Source organism: Pelodiscus sinensis, chromosome 8 (assembly GCF_049634645.1).
Source record: "Pelodiscus sinensis isolate JC-2024 chromosome 8, ASM4963464v1, whole genome shotgun sequence".
Lineage (NCBI taxonomy): Eukaryota > Metazoa > Chordata > Testudines > Trionychidae > Pelodiscus > Pelodiscus sinensis.
In genome coordinates, this window is record NC_134718.1 from 42,673,334 (window position 1) to 42,693,524 (window position 20,191).

The 20,191-nt window shown below is 47.2% G+C and overlaps 1 protein-coding gene across 1 annotated transcript in view; it reads right to left on the reverse strand.

Annotated features, from left to right (window-relative positions):
• Positions 1–20,191, reverse strand: part of KIF11 (kinesin family member 11) — a 40,283-nt gene that overhangs the window by 18,066 nt on the left and 2,026 nt on the right. The window contains exons 3-12 of the mRNA XM_006113174.3: positions 11,854–11,986; positions 9,649–9,746; positions 9,489–9,567; positions 8,913–9,098; positions 8,705–8,829; positions 5,292–5,382; positions 3,354–3,596; positions 3,109–3,204; positions 2,602–2,690; positions 1,079–1,166 (exon numbers count right to left, since the gene is read on the reverse strand). Of these exons, the coding sequence (XP_006113236.2) occupies positions 1,079–1,166; positions 2,602–2,690; positions 3,109–3,204; positions 3,354–3,596; positions 5,292–5,382; positions 8,705–8,829; positions 8,913–9,098; positions 9,489–9,567; positions 9,649–9,746; positions 11,854–11,986 (1,228 nt within the window). The remainder of the gene's footprint in view (positions 1–1,078; positions 1,167–2,601; positions 2,691–3,108; positions 3,205–3,353; positions 3,597–5,291; positions 5,383–8,704; positions 8,830–8,912; positions 9,099–9,488; positions 9,568–9,648; positions 9,747–11,853; positions 11,987–20,191) is intronic.

Below are 20,191 nucleotides of genomic sequence, written 5' to 3' on the forward strand. Positions count from 1 at the left end.
TTTTCTCATACACATCCCGAAAGTTACATGCCAATCCACTAAGAAAAGAACATTTTAGAATCTGATTTTTGTTGAAAGTCCAGCCGAGTAATTTTAAGCTAAGGAAAGCTTAAGAACTAAGTGTAGTATTGCATTATGTGGTTACAAGTTACCAAAGTGAAAACCCACACTTAATAAGGAGATAGGCATTGGGTTTCCCTTTCAAATAATTATTTTTGATTTGGAGGTTTGAAGTTTAGCTTCAGGTTTACAAAACTGACTAACCACACTCTGACTAAGCTCTCTAAAGTACCGCTACCAACAAACAATCTTTGTTTAGAGCTGGTTAGAAAATGCCAGTTTGTTGGAACCAAAATGGACAATGAAAGTGAGATGGGTTGACAAAATTCTACTAAATGCCAAAATGTTAACCAGATTTTACTTAGAAAACTAGTTTGGTTCCCTTCCAGCTCACCAAGGCTTTCAGGCCTCAGAGCTCTAGGACAGCCTCATATTGCCCTTTCAGTTCCACACCAGGTAGCCATAAGAAATTTGATTTATTTGGGGTTCTCAGGACTTCCAGGCTACAAACCATGGAGTCAGAAGCCTGAACATCCTGGTACAAGTTGCCAGGAAGAGTGTTCCAGGGCAGTCCTGGTAAGCCTCTTAGCAGTGGCAAAACGAACAAGAATGCCACATTTCATTCAGTATCAGCTTGTCTATTCTATTTTATAAATACCATGCATTTGCTTCTGAAATAATTCCCCTCTCCCTCTCCCCTCCCACCCCCCCAGGATTCCCAGTTTATAAAAAGTATTAAAAAATGGTTTAGGTCCAAACTGGAAAACCAAATTTTGAAATCTCAAAATTTCTTGCAGACAAGAAAGTTTCAGACAACTCTACCTTTGTTCTTTCACCTAACATATTAAATGACAAGAACTACAAACAATAACAGAAAGATTTAGATTTACAAGATGTGAACTAAGAGTGATCAGTTTGGTTTCTAAAAGTACACCACCAAGTTCCTTTCCTTGATCCAGTTTCCCCTCCACAAGAGGAGTTATTTGCAGACAGAGTATTGTTATAAGACATCACTTACTCTTTTCACTTCTTCCTCCATGGCACTAATTTTCTCAATATACTCGGCAATTTGTTCTTCTTGAACGGTCACTTTTCCAGTAAGAGCACTAAAACAATAAGTGTAACATGACTGATTTTGTTACCTAATGCTTCCCATACTGTGTAGTTATTCTAATAGTACTTTTGATACTAGTTTCCATATAAATTTTAAAATCATAGAAATGGAAGAGATCTCTAGAGATAATCTTGTCCAATCCCTATGGGTATGTCTACACTTGCACCCTTTTTTGATAGAGGGATGCAAATGAAGACATTCGAAATTGCAAATGAAGCTGGGATTTAAATATCCCATGCTTCATTTGCATAATTGCATTATGGTGCTATTTCGAAATAACAGACGCCGTTATTTCGAGGGGAAAACCCTTCTCTCGAAATAACCCTTATTCCCCATACAATGAGGTTTCCCAGTTATTTCGAGGGAAGGGGTTTCTCTCGAAACAACTGCGTCTTAACAGCATCTGTTATTTAGAAATAGCGCTATTTTGAAATAGCGCCATAATGCGATTATGCAAATTGAAGCAGGGATTTAAATATCCTGCACTTCTTTGCAATTTTGAATGTCTTTATTTGCATCCCTCTCTCAAAAGAGGGTGCAAATGTAGACATACACTTGGATTCATAGCAAGTCTAAGTATTAAGGCCATCCGCGACAGCTGTTTAACCTGCTTTAAAAAAAAATCTCCAGTGACAGAGATTCCACAGCCTTCCTAGGCAATTTATTCTAGTATTTAACTACCCTGAGTTAGGTAGCTTTTCCTAATGTCTGATGTAAACTGCCATTTCTACAATTTAAGCCCATTGCTCCTTATGGTATACTCAGAGGTTAAGGAGAATACATTTTTCTTTCTTCTTTTATCAACTGGAGCCCAGGACTGGACACAATACTCCAACTGAGGCGCAATCAGTGTGGAGTAGAACTGAGGAATTATTTTTCACGTCTTGCTAGTACATTCTTAATCAATATTGTTCATTCAAATACATGTTCATTTAAATATTAGAATAAAGAACCTTGTGTTTCTTCTTCCTTTAGTTTAGATGTATTGTTTATTGACCATTGGATAAAAAGGTATTTTGAGGCATACAAGAGTTTAGAGCAGAGGTATGTTTGACAGTTTGGGCCAGCTCCCAACGGGGACTGGGAAGGAGCATTATCCAGCCCTGTCCCCCCACCTGGCCATACCTCTGTTCCTGGCTCACGTCTGGACTGCAAGCCCCATTGTGTTCTGGCTGTGGCTCAGATACTATCCCCAGTCTTGGCTGCATTTCTGCCCCTGAAGCCCTCCCTCCTAGCCCCAGTGGACATGGACAGGGTAAAGGGGCTGCAAAACCCTAAAAAGTTTGGGGACCATTGGTTTAAAACTGACTTTGTATTTGCTGCAGTTCTTACAGATATAAATGCTTCTACAAAATGTTACATTTGAGGATTTGGTTGCTATGCTTGACACTAGGTTTTTAGAGGTTTTAGAATAGTCAAGGACTCACTCATAGTTTTCAGCAGAAATGTAAACTCCATTTTTCTCTCGTGCAGCAGCAAGATCTCGTTTCAGGCGTTCAATCTCCTCTGTATATTCCTATAACAAAAGTAATTTGTAAAAGCCCAAAGACTGTTTGATACATGCTGCATTATTTGTCAAAACTTAAAGATTGATCCACTGTATGGAACTGGATTGCTTGTATTTAAATTGAGGCATATATTATGTTCCTGTTTTGCTAGATTTTAAATAACCACCAATAGTTCAGTGGTGTAAGCTTCCTTGTGAACAACAAGAATCCACTTCAAAAACTATAACCAGTACCCTGATTGGCAATTTCAACAAAGGGCCAATAACTGAATCAGTAGGGAGATTCAGTCCCTAAAACTGACCACCACACTGATCACTAAAGTGGTGTCTATAGGCCAGGGTGAAATGGCAACATTGCGATTTTTCTACAATTTGACAAACAAAATTTAACCAATCTTCAATTTTTGAAAGCACACTGGAAAGTTACCTTAATGAGAGCTCTTTTTGTCAGTTTCTGGTTAACTTCAGGCTTATTCATGATATTCTTTGCTCTATGTGCATATTCCAAAGTGCTCAAAGTTTCCTGTATGAAAGTACAAAGACAGATATGACTTCTAGATGAAGGTTTAAGATTTCATTACTTTATTTGAACTTTTGTATAATTTCTAACACCAGAAACAAATACAGGATTTTTATCAGCATGCACAAAGGTAAGTAGGATCAAGTCTTTACCTCAAGATTTACAGAGGCAGGAGACACTGTGGCAATTATAGATGTTTTTGTACGCCCCCCAAGAGAATCCTGCAGGATTCTAGTGAGTTTAGATTCCCTGTATGGAATATGTGGGGCTCTTTCTACAAGAGCAGTAATGACTCTTCCCAGAGTAAGCAGAGACTGATTGATATTTCCTGCTTCACGAGCTCTTTTATCAACTGCTCCAGAACGTCCAATGTTTTCACTGCCTGCAAGATCAACCTGAAAGGAGAAAACAATAAAATCTGCAACTTACTGCCATGAGAGTGCAAAAGGGAGACAACTCCCACCTTGTAAAGCTGAAAATAAAGAGTGATTTCTAAAATGTCAATATGCCACTATGCATACAACCTAACTTACTTAAGACTTAGGAGTATCTATTGTATAATTTTCCCAATTGCTTCATAAAAACATAACAGCTGCCATACTGGATCAGACCAATGATTCATCTTTCTCCAACAGTGGCCTATGCTAGGGCCTCCGGTTGTGTACAGAACAGAGCAATTATGGAGTGATCCACCCCATCTTCCCCACCTGGTAGTCAGAAGTTTAGTATTGCCCCATGGTGGGTAATAGCCTTTGAAGGACTTAACCTCCAAAAAAAGACCTGGATAATTCATGAACCCAATTATAATTTTGGCAACCACAATATCTTATGGTTTCACAAGTTAGTTGTGCATTATATGAAAGAAAAAAGCCTCCTCTTAAACTTGTTACCTATAAATTTAGTCACGTAACTTTATGCTATAGGAAATATACCTCAATCTGTTGCTTGGTTAAAGACCCACGTAGTCCAATCTGGTGAAGCTAGTTCCCCTAGGCTGCAGTCAGCAGAGTTGTCCTATAGTGCAGGGATGGCCAATCTTACTGACTTGCTTAGCCACATATGATAATCTTCAGAAGTGACAGAGCCAGGGTATAGAGGTTTGGGACTTCAGCACTGTGGAGGTGCCTGCCTGGGCTCAGGGCTTCAGCTGCTTCTCGCCCCAAGAAGCTAAAGTAAAGACCCTTCCATGCAGCTCCCAGGCATTTGATATTGCCTCTCCCCAAAGAACTTATACCTGGGAGCAGAAGGGAAGGGCCGATGAGGGGAAAAAAAGGGGTATCCCAGGATGTGTGCAATTCAAGCTGTTGGAAGGGTCAAACCTTATAAATTGTGTCCCTCCTCTGAAAGAATCCCCGAGATCCACCACCCCACTGCAGAGCAGGGCTCCAGGAACTGCACTTTAACTGCAAGAGAACCACCCCTGCTATACTGCTTCCATTTGAACAATACACCACCCACTTTAATTACTTCAGATTGCTCTCTACTTAAAGGCACAGAGATATTTGCAGTCAAAATAGCATTCACAAAACTAAACTGCTCTGCCATGCAGCCATATATTAACCAAATCACATCCACCATTTATTTTAAGCAGAATGCATAAATGCATGGTATAACAGTGCCAGAATTTTAAGAAGGCAGACACACCTAGAAGGATTTTCAAAAGCATCTAAAGCTATGTCGAGGACCACATAACTTTGCAGTGGCACAGCTAGACTATCATCACCATGCCACTGTAACATATGCAGTGTAGCTTCTCTTTGCTGGCAGAAGAGAGCTCTCTTGGTAGAAAAATAAAAGAACCTCGAAAAAGGGGCAGTAGTTTTGTTGGTGGGAGATCATCTATTGCTGACAAAGCTCTGTCCATATCGGTGCTTTGTCATGAAAACTTTTGGTCAGAGAGTGTGTTTTTTCATACCCCTAACCAATAAGTTTTGACAAAAGTGCAAGGCAGACCTAGTCTACATGCCTCTCCTATGAATTAGTGTTAACTCTTCAATTGAGATAGTGAGGCAAAGCTTTATTTTCTTCTAGTTTGCTATTCTATAATTGTCACCTTCATGAGAACAGTGGAATTTAATGCAGATACTTACCAAGTTTAGTTTCCCAATTTTAACAAGCTCTTCTCCATCTATGGTAGTTTCTTTCATGTGTATGGTGACTGAAAACACAGAGTGTGAACGACTGCAAAATAAGTCAGTCAGTGTAAGACAAACACTCCAATAAACCTAACTCTTTTGCAAGACAATCACTAATGAATTTCTATGGAAGTCAGTGGATTTGTATCCAGGGATAAGTTTGGCCCGCTGATTTTTTCTATAAAAATGGCCATTTTTTAATACATCTTATTTTCCTAAGCACACTTCTAAATATGTACTCTACAAATTAGATCCAATGAAAGGAATGAATACATTAACACAGAAGGATTCACAGCATCTGAAAATTCAGCCCAGTGTTTGTAAGAAAAAAAAAAAAGAAAACAAATGCAATAGAAACTCTACAAATATTTTATAGACTCAACTTAAGGAAGTTTTTAAAAAATGAACATGCCCTTCAGTGTTTGCAATCAGTATACTAGGTGCACATAGGTACAGGTTGGACCTACCTGGTCCGGCACCCTCAGAACCTGACCTGTCCCAGAAGAGGGATTTTGCAGGACCAGGAGGTCATATCTGTCCCCGTATCACTGATCCCCCAAGCCTAGTCCTGCTGCCCTACTGGTATCCATCCCCCTTGCTTGCCATGCTGGGCATCCCTGCCGGGGTGTTCCAGGCTCTGCCGAAGATCCTGCCTCTGCCAGACAGCCCCACTGAGGTGCACTTGGTCGCCCAGCTGTGGGGAGCTGGGCTCTTGGCCCCACTGCCAGCAACCTGCAAGGCTCCTAGGCACCAACGCTCCATTGGGACGCTCTAGTCCTGGAACACCCATGGTCCTTCCAGACTATGGATATTGCCAGACAAGAGAGTACCAGTTTACAGAGGTTCAGTCAGTATGTAAGCTTGACAGTATCCCATATACAAGTCTTACCACCAGTATGACACTGGTAAGGGATATGCAATGAACATTGGACGCACCACAAATATGCAGATGTTTTTTACTGGGAACATGTAGATTTCACGTTTCATAGAAATAATACCTAAGCAGAACAAAGATTATAATCCTACAGCTAATTGTAACTATGGGAAATTTAGATAGAAAGTAATCACCCCGATGACCTTATCTGAATTCAAGCAGACTGGCATTCTTACAAAGTAGCAGCAGCCAAACAAGATCAAAATACGTTGCATCTCTTTGAAACTGAGGTCTCTAGTGCCCTAGCATGCTATTATATTGGATCACTATTGTCTCAGACAATGGAGAGCTGCTGTATATCATAAATACTAGGGATGTTAACTATCTGGTATTTGGGTAAACGTGTAACTGCTGGAAATTTTAGTGCTTACACATTCACACACAGGGAGAGGGGAGGGATAGTGGCTCTGCAAGAGCTTATTGGCTCCTACCCTCTTTTCTGTCTCTGATAAGAAGAGAAAGAATGTGTATAGTCAATTGGATTAACTGACAAGCCCAGGCTTATTGGGTAATCATGCAACCAACTACACACTGACATCCCTAAAATTCCACATTCTGCAGCAACTGGGTGGGAGACTTCCAAGGAATAATGACGTTTAGACCCAGCCCACTTCTGATTGCTTTGCAAGATTTGACAAGATCACAACACAAAGTGGTATGGCTACGCACACACAAGTTATTCTGCATTGGGAAGCCATGAAATTCAAATTCTATCATCTCTATTTCCCAATCAGCAGCAAATTGTCAAGAGATGGGGTGGGAGAACACAGAGTCCTGTGTTGGTAATGAACGTGAACTGAATCATCCAATAAGTTTTTTCCACCTGACAGCTTAACAACAAATCCTAGACCATTATCTGCTAAGTAAGCTGAGACACTTAAGTCACGAATGAGACGGTTCCTTATGTCATTCTCTCTAGCTGACAAAATGGTGGAGAGAGAGGAGTCTCAGTAACTATGTAAGCATAATGCTGCAGCATTGACACAGTCTATATAGGTGGATGTTGTTTTCCTCAGTCGATGCAGGACCTCTCCAAATGAGGGTAGCTACATCTGAATCATTCCATCAGCACGGCATCACTATCACTGACAGGTCAGAATATCTAAATAAGATCTGGGGTACGCATCTTTCATTCCCCTGACCAACACAGATATATCAACAAGCTCTATGCTGCAGAAAGAATTTGTTTAGTTTCATATTAGTATATACCAGTGGTTCCCAACTGCCGGTCTCTGGACTGGAGAACTGCTGACTGCGGGGCCACGGTGCTTCTGAGGACCAGGGCTCGGGTACACAGCCCAGTGGTTTTCCTCCCACTGTGACTGTTAGGAGAGGAGTGTCCTGTCCCACCTCTCAGCCAACCAGTGCTGGGCAGAAGCGAGGTCTCCTCCTGGCTATGGAAGAGTGGTTTGCCATGTGGCGGGGGGCCATGCGGAGCCTGGCATGACAGCCTTAGAGCAGCCACAACCCAGGCAACAGTGCTAAGCTGGTGGCTGGGAGGCAGTGCAGGGCTAGGTGAGGACAGTGGGGCAGGCACTGGGGTGCTCAATTATTGCTGGAGAACTCTGGGGGTGGGGGTGTGACACTGGGGAGTGCAGGGTGAGGAGCTGGCACTGTGGGGCTCTAGAGGGCAGTCACAGGGGTCTCAGAGAGGGAGGCTAGCATGGGGAAGGTGGAGTGCTAGGGACTCTGGGGGTCAGTGACTGGCACTGGGGGGTAGTGGAAGGATGGGGAGGCTCTAGGGGTTAGGGTTGACACTGGGATGGTCTGGGGCAAATATGTCAATAAAATGTTATCAGTTGGCCAAAAGTCTGTGAATGGGTTTGCCGATACACAGTATTAAAAAGGTTGGGAACCACTGAGTACCACACCACTTTTCATTCATGTACTCATCTTGCTAGGCATATATGTCACAAAGCTTCAAAAGCTAAACTTCATACTGGAGTTACTAGTCAGTATTATTCTAGGCGGCATATGGTGGAATGTTTTTACTCTCATGCATCTTGGCAATATTTTGATGCTTGCATTGACTAGGGATTTAACAGGATAGCAATTTACATGGTTAACCAGAAGCTTGGGCTTACTGGGTACCATGAATGGTTACACAGGCTCCTGCCCTGCTCCCAGGAAGCCGGCTACTGCACTGCACTGATGCCTCTGATACAGGGATGTGATATCATTGGCAGTTACAGGCAAGCACTCTCCCCGTCATGTTACTGCCTCTGTAACAGAGGCAGCAGTTGGGGGATGGAAGAGAAGCAGGAATTGGCTCCCTGTGCAAACCAGCTCCCGCAGAGCTGCCTTCCCCACTCCTAAACATATACACACTGAAATTTTCAGCAGGTATACATTAACTAAGTAAAAAGCAACAAAATAGGGATGTCAAAATGTATCAAAATATATCTTTATATCTTATAAAAGGAAACCTTTGTACCTAGAGTATGCGTTCATGTAAGTAGCTGCAGTTGTTCTTTTTGCTGCTCCTCTTTCCAAAATATGATACACTTCATCCTTGTTGTGCACAGTTATTTCTTCCAATCCTTTGATAATCACACCCCTCTGTCAAGATAGGATTTTATGTTACAGATCTTTCTTTAGTCATTCTAAGAGTCCCACTTAAGTTTTCGTATTCAGATTTGTACCTTGTTACGGGGGTCATCAAACATTTGTAGTCTCTCTCCTACATCAGGAGAAGGATTCAAAAGATCAAAAAGTTCCTCATTGTAGATTTCCAACAGGGAGACTTTAACAGAAAATTCTGTACCATTGTCTGAAAGTTTTTCAAATATTTGATGCAGTGTACGGGGGATTATACCAGCTAATGGATCCTATAATTAAAGCACAGATGCATTTATCAAATACTAGCATCAAGAGAAGACCAAAGAAACACTGAGTATAAAGAGTAGAAATAAGTGTTGGGAAATCAACATTTAAAATATGGGTGATACTAATAACAGTCTTTCCTAGGGTAATGTTGAGCTTTCAGACAGGTATGAAACAAAAGTCAAGGTTATCCAAAAGAATGTTCATAATTTTTAAAAAGCAGTTTAATGGTAAGCTCTTACTGTTAGAATTGGTGAGTCTGAAGCAAGAGTTTTAGAGTACCTGCAAAGGACTGGTTCCAACAAAGTTTTCATTCGCTGCAACTAGACTTCTGCAATATATTCACATTGAATTACAACTCAGCAAATGAGCTTTTAATAGGAAGTCAGATTTACCTCTTCCCATGTATATTCTTCATTAGGAGATCTTTCCCCTTCCATTGTGAAGGTTTTTCCTGTTCCAGTTTGGCCATAGCTGCGTGGCAGAATTTGAAGATTAAAAATGGATACTTAAAACTGAAGTTACATGCTAAAAAAGTAGTTTGCGGGCACTTACGCAAACACAGTACAGTTGTATCCCATAATAACTTCATCCAAAATAGGACAGACAACATTCCGGTACACATCAATTTGTTTTGCTTGAGCCCCAAAGACCTGTTGAGGCAAAGTCAATGATCACATTTAACTATACTCTGATATGCTTTACCACTTGAGGTTGGCGCATAGTAAAATTCCATGATTGCCTGATCTAAATAATCACGTCAAATAGGCATATGGAGGGCCACATGTGGCCTGATCTAAGTTTTTTGCGGCCCACTGGCCGCTCGGAGCACGTGGCCGAGTACAGATCACAGCTGGTGGGCCACTCTGCACCACAGCAACTGCTCAGCCAGCCGGGCCACTCTGCGCATGTGATCACGGCTGCCTGGGCCGCTCTGCGCATGGTGCTCAGCATGTGTTGGTCTGCATAGGCATCAAGAACCTGCTCACAGGAAGAAGTGTGGCTCCGGGACCCTGGCATTAGCTTGGGGTGGCTGGGAGTGCCTGGCTCGGGGGGAGGTATTAGGTTGGGGGTGCCTGGCTCTAGGGGAGGAGTGAGGCATTAGGTTAGGGAGGGTATGGGGGTGCCTGCCTCTGGGGGAAGGAGAGGCATTAGATTGGGAGTGCCTGGTTCTGGAGGAGGGAGGGGGTGGCATTAGGTTGGGGGGGGGGCGGTAAGAAGTGCCTGATTCTGGGGGAGGAGTAAGGCATTAGGTTAGGAGGTGTGAGGGTGCCTGGCTCTGGGGGGTGGGGGGAGAGGGAATAGGTTGGGAGTGGGGCTGGAAGTGCCTGGCTCTGGTGGAGGCACTGGACCACAGCCCTTTAGCTCTTCTCTTTGAACAAGCATGCAATTCAGTGTTAATTGCATGGTATCACATACTGTTTCTCAAATAATGATAGCATACAGTTTTTTCCATCAAATGGTTTGGAATCAAGAGTACTGTAATATACACACACACAGGGTTGATTTGTGGTTCCCAGTTTAATTTTTCATATGTCCTGAGTTTTAAGTACCTAACGGTACTGTGTTAATATTTGTCATATAATTTACTTGCAATGTAGGCATTGCCAAATCAGCCAATGGGACCGTCTAGTCTATTGCAGCTACAATACTGGACAAGTGGCCAATACAAGATGTGTCATAGGATGCGTTGTGAATGCACTTGCACATGTCCACAAGAAACTACTGTGGACAGTTATCCCCGGACAGGGAATGTTTCTTCTTCACTCCCGTTAGTTTGTGGCTGGCTTATGACCTGAAACATGAGTGGGTTTTAATCTGTTTTTTATCCTACCTATGGCATTTTAGATATTGTCATTATCAATAGGCCTCCATCCTTTTAAAAATCATACAAACTTTTGACCTCACTGCTATTTAATGGCGGTGAGTTCCACAGATTAATTGGGTTAAAAAAAGTTTCCTTTTATCAACTTTTGTGTCATGTTTTGGCTGTTTGCTCATCAATTCCCACTTTGCACACCTGATATTTATCTTACATTTTACCTATCTTTCTTTCATTTTCTGCTCTATAGACTTAACTTGGGATGGGTTTCCAATTTCCAAAGGATACCCATTTGGCTCAAATAACATCTGCTTTAAAGATAAAAAAGGAAAAGGAAATTATCTAGTTTTAGATCTAAGAAATACCAGCCAATTAAGGGTAACTGGGGCATACCAATATTGCTAATAAATATGCACTTATACATCAGTCAGCCAAAAAGCAATTCACTTTTTAGTCTTGCATGGATTATGTGTGTAAGAATATTACACGAATCTTTGAAAGTGCAAAGTTTAAAAAATCCTAAGGATAGCATAAAGGCCAACTTTGCAAGCCACTTAATTCGTTTTGATAATCCTTCTGGGGACAAATAGACACTTAGAGCATGCGGGGGAGGAGGGTATGGATGCAGAATAAGGCAGCCAACACAGATGTCATCTTTAAATTCCAGGGCAAAAAAAGAATCAGCATGTATCTAGTTTACACTGTATTTCTTTAAAGAATTCTCAAAGGCTATTGTTTGCCAGGCTGAAGCAATTATTCTGAAATTTGAGTCTCTCCCTTATTGTTTTGGTCTATTCTTGTTTTTATTTCAACAAAACAAGTTATGTATCTCATAAAAATAATTAAAAAGTACCTTAAATTCGAGTTTGACATGCCTGATTTAGATGGAAAATTTTTCTAGCAGATATCTAGAAGTTAGTAACTCAAAAAACATGTACCATATCAAATGTGTAAGTCTTCCTTGCGGTCTTATCAGTCACTCCTCCAGTACGAATGCTAACTTCCTTTCTTGCATGGTCACAATCTACAATAGCATGCGAGTTTGCTTTGCGCTCTGACGCATTAAAAGGCCTAAAAGAGAAATACACCTTTATTATCAGAAAGGACATGAATTAAGTTTGGCTAAGTAGTACTTTGTTTGTTTGTTTAAAATAAAAAAGCAGCATAGCACTTGTGCAGTATAAACAGAAAAATGTACTTGCTTAATCTAGGTAAAATTTCCTCCATTTACCTTCAAATCACTAAAGATTGTACCTGATGGACATCTAGCATGTTTACAGCTATTATGCTGTTTGTGAATGCATTTTCAACAAGTTTATTGCATCTAAATCACAGGACACACACATACAATTAATTGAACTAAAAAGTACACTTTTATTTAGACTGGTCAGTTTGTCTAACAATATACCAAATTATATCTCACTAAGGGTTACATATTGTAATCATCTTTCTACCATAGACCCCTAGCAATATGTCAGTCATTGTTCCATCTCAGCAGTGGCCATCATCCAGAATTTGAAGAAAAAAGCCCCACCTCTGTTTAGTGAGGAAAAGGATTTCTTCCCTAACAGGCTATACCCTAATTCACACATCTTTATTAATTACTTTTGTAGAATAGCTTTTTACCTAGATACATGTTCAGTGCTGGAGAAGACCCAGTATTTGTTACATCAGTGGTCTCCAACCTTTTTAATCACAAGATCACTTTTTCAATTGAAGTACGATGTAAGATCTACCTCAAACCCAAATACCCTTGCCCTGCTTCCTTCCTGCCTCTTCTGAGGCTCTGCCCCTGCTCTGAGGCCTTATCCTGCTCACTCCATCCTCCTTCCTTCCCCATCCTCACTCACTTTCACCTGGCTGGGATAAGGGGTTGGGGTGCAGGCTCTGGTCTTGGGCCAAGGGATTGGGAGTGTGGGAGGGGTTCTGGGCTTAGCCCAGAGTGGGGGATTGGGATCTAAGAAGGGTTTCAGGGTGCAAGCTCTAGGAAGGAGTTTGGGTGCAGGGGGAGGTTCAGGGCTGGGACAGGGGTTCAGGAAGCAAGCTCCGGCTGGGCACCATTTAACCAAGACAGGTTCGTGGTGAAACTGTGGGGTTAAGGCAAGCTTACTTCTGCCCTGGTCCTGCACCATTGCTGAAAGCAATAGCTCCATGTGCTGCCCCTCATTTATAGGCACTGAGCCCACAGCTTCTACAGGCTGCGGTTCCCAGTTATTGATCAACGGGCGCTGCAGGAGTGATGTCTGCAGGTAAGGAAAGCATGTGGAGACCCCCTGCTCTGCCTTTCTCAGGGGCTGCAGGGACATGCCAGCCACTTCCAGGAGCAGCAATTCCCATAGGGATAATTACTCCAGCCATGCCAGGTTAGGCATATTAGAACGCACTACTCAAAGAATTACATGTAAGCATTCGAGAGAAATCAGTATTATGAAAAATCACAGACCAGTCAAAAACCCAGAATAACTCACTTTGCAAGCAGTAAAAGTAGTAACAACCACCCAATCTCTGTGTATGTGTTGGGTTGGGAGAGAAGAGTGAAAGACAGTTGGGCTATGTCTAGACTGGCCCCTTCTCCGGAAGAGGCGTGCAAAGCAGGCAAGTCAGAATAGGGAAATCCACGGGGGATTTAAATATCCCCTGCAGGATTTAAATAAACATGGCCACTGTTTTTTTTCCGGCTTGGGGAAAAGCTGGAAAAGAGCGTCTAGACTGGCGCGATCCTCCGGAATAAAGCCCTTTTCCGGAGGATCTCTTATTCCTACTTGCAAGCGTCTCTCCCCCATCCCAGTCCCATCCCTGCCGTGCGCAACCTTCTCTGAGCTCCCCCTTGCTGGCTGCTGCTGCCCTGAGCAGCGTGCTCAAACCAGTGGGTGGGGAGATGCCCGGACATGACGTAACATCACGCTCCGAGATTTTAAACCTGCTGGCTGCTGTGTTGCGCCATATGGCTGAGTTGCGGGTTTGGAGTCCGGGGACAGAGCACAGACTCCGGCCCCGCAAAGAGGAAGGCAGAAGGTACGGGAGAGGGAGAGGAGGGGAGGGGAAGGGGCTTGTGCAGAAGGGAAAGGGGAAGGGCTGGGAGAGGAAGGTGCTTGTGTGGAGGCGGAGGGGAAGGGGAAGGCACCAAAGGGACAGGGGTGGAGGAGAGACAAATGGCAGAGGGCAAAGTGCAGACAATGAGGAAAAAGGCAAGAGGTGAGGTGTCAGTGGGAGAGGGACAGGGTGATGCTGGGAGGGGAGAGGTTAAGGGCATTGTGGGCTAGAGGAGGAGGTGCTGGAAGAAAGCTTGAAAGAAAGGGTGGACATAAGGAAGGCCGGGATGGAGCAAGTCATGTGTGAGGGCACAGGGGCATGAGGGGAATGGGGGCAGAGGCTGGTGAGGGGTGGGCATCAGGGAAAAGGGGGGCAAAAGGGGCAGGGGAAGTGAGGGAAGGGGGAGGCACCAGGAGGGTGCAGGGGTAAGGGATGGTGCAGGTGCCAAGGGATTCTGGGGGTGAAGCAGAAGGGCAGACACCTGCAGCGGTGGGACCACCATCAGAGGAGAGACACAGGGCAGGTTTGTAGAGGGAGGTAGCTCACATGATCAGAGTGGGCTACTGGAGGACTGGGCACAGGAAGGAGAGAAGGGCTGGAGGAGGGGGGCAGGTTGCAGGAGGGCTGAGGATGGTGAGAAGAGCAGGAGTCAGGACAGCAGAGGAGGGTGAGGAGTAGGGGGGCAGCAGGCACCAGGGGAGCTGATGGAGCAAGGGGAGGAGACATGGCAGCAGAGGGAAAAGGTAGAGGTTTAAAAATATGTATTAATAACTTGGGTGGCACATCCAAACAAGCCACATGAACTCAGTACTGGTGCACAACACAAAATTCATTTTGCTCATGTGAGGAAACTCTTAGGCTATGTCTACACTGGTTGTTTCTTTCGCAAGAGTTCTTGTGCAAGAACACATCCACACTGCCATGTGCGAGCTGTGCTTTTGCACAACAGCATCTATGGCAGTGTGGATGCTCTCTTGCCCAAGAAAGTGCCAATGGCCATTTTAGCCATCAGACTTTCTTGGGCAAGAAATTCATGTTGCCTGTCTACACCGGCCTCCTGCGCAAGAATAGTTGCACAAAAGGGCTTATTCCTGAGTGGGAGCATCGTAGTTCTTGCTCAAGAAGCCCTGATTTCATACATGAGAACGTCAGTGTACTTGCGCAAGAACACACGGCCAGTGTAGACAGGCAGCAAATGTTTGCGCAAGAGCAGCTGCTTTGGCGCAGGATCGTGCCAGCGTAGACACAGCCAAGGGGAGGGAGGAAGGCTGGGGCAGGGAATCAGCACTGGCTCAGCATGTCTGCATGGTTTGGGGGAAGGTGCAGGGAAATTGAGCTCAGCTGGGTTGCAGGGTGGGGAGGTCCAGGGAGCTGGGCTGGGCTGAGCTGTGGGGTGGGGTGTGTGTGTGTGTGTGGAACTCAGTTTGGCTGCAGGAGGAGGAAGATGCTAGGAACCGGAGCTAGACTCAATGGGAGGGAGGGGCAGGGAAACAGGGCTCAGCTGTGATGTGGGGGAGGCATGCAAGGAACTAGTGCAGGGCTCAGCTGGGCCGAGGTGGATGGGGGAGGGCATACAGAACAGACGGGAAGGTCAGCTGGGCTGTGAGGGGCTGCAGGGAACTGGTGTTGCACTCCCTTGGATTGTGGAGGATGGTTTTGGGGGAGATGCAGGGAACCAGCAAGGGTGGGCAGCTCACTTGGGTTGCAGGGGATAGAGGTGCAAAGAAGCCTAGTGGGGACGGGGGGGAACCAGGAGCCCTGAAATGACCTCCCCTGGTCCAAAAATCCCTCATCTGGGACCAGTCAGGTCCAGAGGGTGCCAGATCAGGGAGCTGCAACTCCTACCCAAGTCCCCTCCTTGCACCCTCCCTCGTAGCCAGACACACTACCCCCAATCTGCTCCTGCTCTCTCCCCCTGGCCAGACACCCTACACCCAGCCTGCTTCTGCACCCTACCTACCACCCAGACCTTGCCCTCTTCTGCCCCCCACCTCCAGATCCTGCACCCCATCCCTATCCTGCTCCTTGGCAGCCCTGCCATCCACCCTAGCACCGCCCTGGTCCCCGCACCTTGCCTCACTCCCCAGGACTCAGCACCACCCTGACCCTGACCCCAGCACTCTGCCAGTCACCCTAGTGCCCAGCAGGACCATGTCCCTGATCCCTGCCACCTGCCTGCCCCAGCACCTTGCCCCAGGACCCTGCCACCTGAGCCAGCATCCTTCCACCCAGCAGCACCCTCTCCCCAGCCCCCACTAGGACTCTGTCCCCTACCCCCACCAGCACATTTGGGACCACGTTAGTTAGGCTTGGTTTTGTTTTTGTTTTTTTGCATTTCACTTGTGTGGCCTTGTCACGGGTTGGGCTCCCCCTCGGGCTCCCCCTGCCATCCACCCGCGCACCTTCCCCCCCCCCATGTGTTTCCCTTAGGTTAGTCCTGTTAGAACACAGAGTTCGTGGCTCGATGGAGAGTCCACGGAGTCTAGTCCTCACTGAACGCGCGCAATCCTGTGCGAGGAAGGAGGGGGACTCGGGCCCACCCCCACTCTGGGTCCTTACCCAGGACCCTAAAGGCAGCAATGCTAATGCTGTCTGGTTAGTGGGGTTTCCCCCGTAACTCACCAACCCTCCGGGACACAAGGAGGAGGCAGCACTGCCGTCTCCAGCCCCCATCCTGGGCCACTTCCTCCTCCTCGCCAGACTAGTTCCTCCCTCAGCGCGCAGCGTCGTTCCCCACGCCACCAGCGGTTGTCCCGGCTGTGCTGGGTTGGTCTGTTGCTGGTTGGGGCAACTCCCCCTACCCCGCACCTGCCCTGCTGTCATCCTCTTTGCTGGACCTCTCCGGGCGCCTTTTGAAGGGCCCGCCTGCCAAGGCTCTGACCCTTGATGACGTCAGCGGTGGGGAACACCTCGCCAGTGATGTCCGTGCCCCTGGCTACCCGCATACAGACGGGGCACGTGAGTTGGTGAGCCGTCCGCGCGCCGCCGCGTCTCCCGGCACCTTCTGCTGCCGCGGCTGGTTCCACGGCGTCCCCGCCGGCACCTCTCTTGCCCTCGGCATGCTGGAGAGTGCGGGGTGCTGTGTACTCCGCAGCAGCGGAGACCGGCACCCCGTCACAGGCCCCAACTGACTTTTCTGTGGGTCAGTGACCTTTGACTCAAAACAGGTTCCTCACCCCTCTCATATATAAAGACAACCCTAAAACCTTTTGAGTTTGACATAATATTTTATTTAAAAATGAAGCCTGGCCAACAAGCCCCCAGTTGGGACCAAACCCCCATCTCACTGCAGCATCATAACACTCCTGCACCACCTGACCCCAAATCTGAGCCTATCATACACTGGAACCCCCTGTCCTGAGCCTCTTACATCCCCAAACTCCTGCATCCCCACATCCTCAGTCTTCTGCCACAACATTCCTCCACCATCCACACATCACAAATCTGTGTCCTGAGCCCATCATACTCACAACCTTCTTTCCTGAGTCCCTCACATATCCAGCCCAAACTCCTGCACGCTCACATCCACAAGCCCATGGCTTCCTCAGCACCCCAACCTTCCACCTGAGCCCAACACTCCCCAGCCTGGAGCCCCCTCCCCAAGCCAACAGCCCCTTCTCCTGCATCCAAATTCCCTCCCAGATCTTGTACTTCTCACTCCTTCCCACACCCAAATCCCTCATTCCCACCCCACACCTCACTAGGCTGAGAAAGGTATAAGGGCTGGGGATAGCAAGTGATGGAGAGGAGGGGAACAGAGCGGATGAGGCCTCACGGAAGGGAGGTGTGGGGGGGGGTCTCCGGGAAGGAATGTGATTTTCATGAATTGGGGGTCCCTCTCTCCTCCCGCCCCCCCTTTTTTTTGCTTGACAGACCTAGGGGTTCCTTGAAATTCTGAAAAGCTGAAAAGGGTTCCTCAGCCAAATAAAATTGGGAAACACTGACCTAGGAGATATAATGCCCCTGAGCTTTCAGAAAACAATCAATAAGGACCCACATCAAAGGCTCTTAAGAAAAAAAAGTAGTCATGAGATAAGAGGGAAGAACCTCTCATAGATCAATAACTGATTACAAAAGGAGAAAATGAATTATCAGTCACTTTCAAAACATGGAGGTAAATAGAAAAGACCATGCTCCCCAAAACCATACTGTGACCTGTCCTGTTCAACATATTCATAAGTAATCTGGAAAAAGGGATCAACAGTGAGGTGGCAGAATTTGTAGATGGCATAAAATTACTGGTAGTGAAGTCCTGAGTTCCCTCCAGGGCTGTCTGTCCTTATGATGCCTGGTGCCCAGTAGGGATGTTCAAGACTAGTCGATATTCTCCCCGCCCTTGCTGCCTTTATGAGATAGAGGCAACAAAGGAGGGGGTAAAGGAGTACAGGCAGTCCCCGAGTTACGCGGATCCGACTTATGTCGGATCCGCAGTTACGAACGGGGATTTTCTCGCCCCGGAGGACTGGAGTGGCGGGACGCCTGGTCCCGCCACCCGCTTCCTCCGGGGCGAGAAAAGCTGCTCCCCGTCTCCCTGGTTTGCTGGGGGAGCCAGCAGACCAGGGAGACGCTGAGCAAAGCCGCGGAGGACCCGGCCGGACTCGCGGCAATTCCAACTGATCTGGAAGCGGCCGCGGGTCCGGCCCCGGGTCCTCTGCGGCTTTGCTCAGCGTCTCCCTGGTCTGCAAAGCTGTGCAGCAAAGCTGTGCAGCGGGTTGGTCCAGTAGCGCCAAGGAGCGGTGCTGCGGGACCAACCGGCAGCGCCCCACCTGCTCTACCACAGGCCCCGGGCTTTGCTCCATGTCTCCCTGGTCTGCTGGGAGGGGGGGGACACTAGCTGCGTCCCCCCCCCCAGCAGACCAGGGAGATGCCGAGCAAAGCTGCGGAGGACCCGGCCGGACCCGCGGCGCTTCCAGATCAGCTGGAAGCGGCCGCGGGTCCGGCCCCGGGTCCTCCGCCGCTTTGCTCCGCGTCTCCCTGGTCTGCTGGGGGGGAGGGCGCAGCTAGTGTCGCCCCCCTCCTCCCCCCAGCAGACCAGGGAGACATGGAGCAAAGCCCGGGGCCTGTGGTAGAGCAGGTGGGGCGCTGCCGGTTGGTCCCGCAGCACCGCTCCTTGGCGCTACTGGACCAACGTGGCAGCACCTCAGCTGCTCTGCCCCAGGAGTCCTGATTCAGCCGCTGCTGATCAGTTTCAGCAGTGGCTGAATCAGGACGCCTGGGGCAGAGCAGCTGGGATGCTGCTGGGTTGGTTCAGTAGTGCCGAGGAGTGGCCGCGCTACTGGACCAACCCAGCAGCACCCGAGCTGCTCTGCCCCAGGCGTCCCCAAGTTAGCAGCTGCTGAAACTGACCAGCGGCTGACTACAGGAAGCCCGAGGCAAAGTTGCTCTGCCCCGGGCTTCCTGGAATCAGCTGCTGATCAGTTTCAGCAGCAGCTGACTTGGACGCCTGGGGTTCTTAAGTTGAATCTGTATGTAAGTCAGAACTGGTGTCCAGATTCAGCCGCTGTTGAAACTGATCAGTTTCAGCAGCGGCTGAATCTGGATGCCAGTTCCGACTTACATACAGATTCAACTTAAGAACAAACCTACAGTCCCTATCTTGTACGTAACCCGGGGACTGCCTGTACTTCAAAGTGGCAGTGCTGCACAGCAGTGTTGCCACTTTGAAACCCCAAGGTAGATGCTGCACAGCTGATCCTGGGTTCAACACGACACTTCCCCAGGCTCCACAGCAGCTGCCCCTTTAAAACACCACCTCTGCGCATTTCAAAGGGGCAGCTGAGTCCTCAGGCTCCATGACTTTCAAATGCACAAGAGCCCCCGCTGGGGACTTGTGCATTTGAAAACCGGCACCTGCGTGCAGCCAGGAGTCAGCGGGACTATCTGCTGGCCCCAGGCTGTACAAGGAGTTCCACATTCCTTCAAGCTCCTGCAGGACTCTTGTATATTTAAAAGGAGGAATGTGGAAGTGCCTATCAACTAGTCAATTAACTGCATTTTAACATGCTTAGTGCCCAGCACAGCCTGAGCACCTGCACCCCACTATGGGTAAGCTGTACTCAGTCCTACAGGGCAGGAAGGTGGCATCAGGCGAGAAGCAGCGCAAGCCACAAGCAGAGTAGGAGGATGGTCACACAGCCAGCTGGGGGGAGGGGATGGGGAGTGTCAGGGGATGGGGCTGGCTGTTGGAGCAGCCTGCACACCTTGCTATCCCACCCCAGCATTGGCCCTAGACCAGGGGTGGGC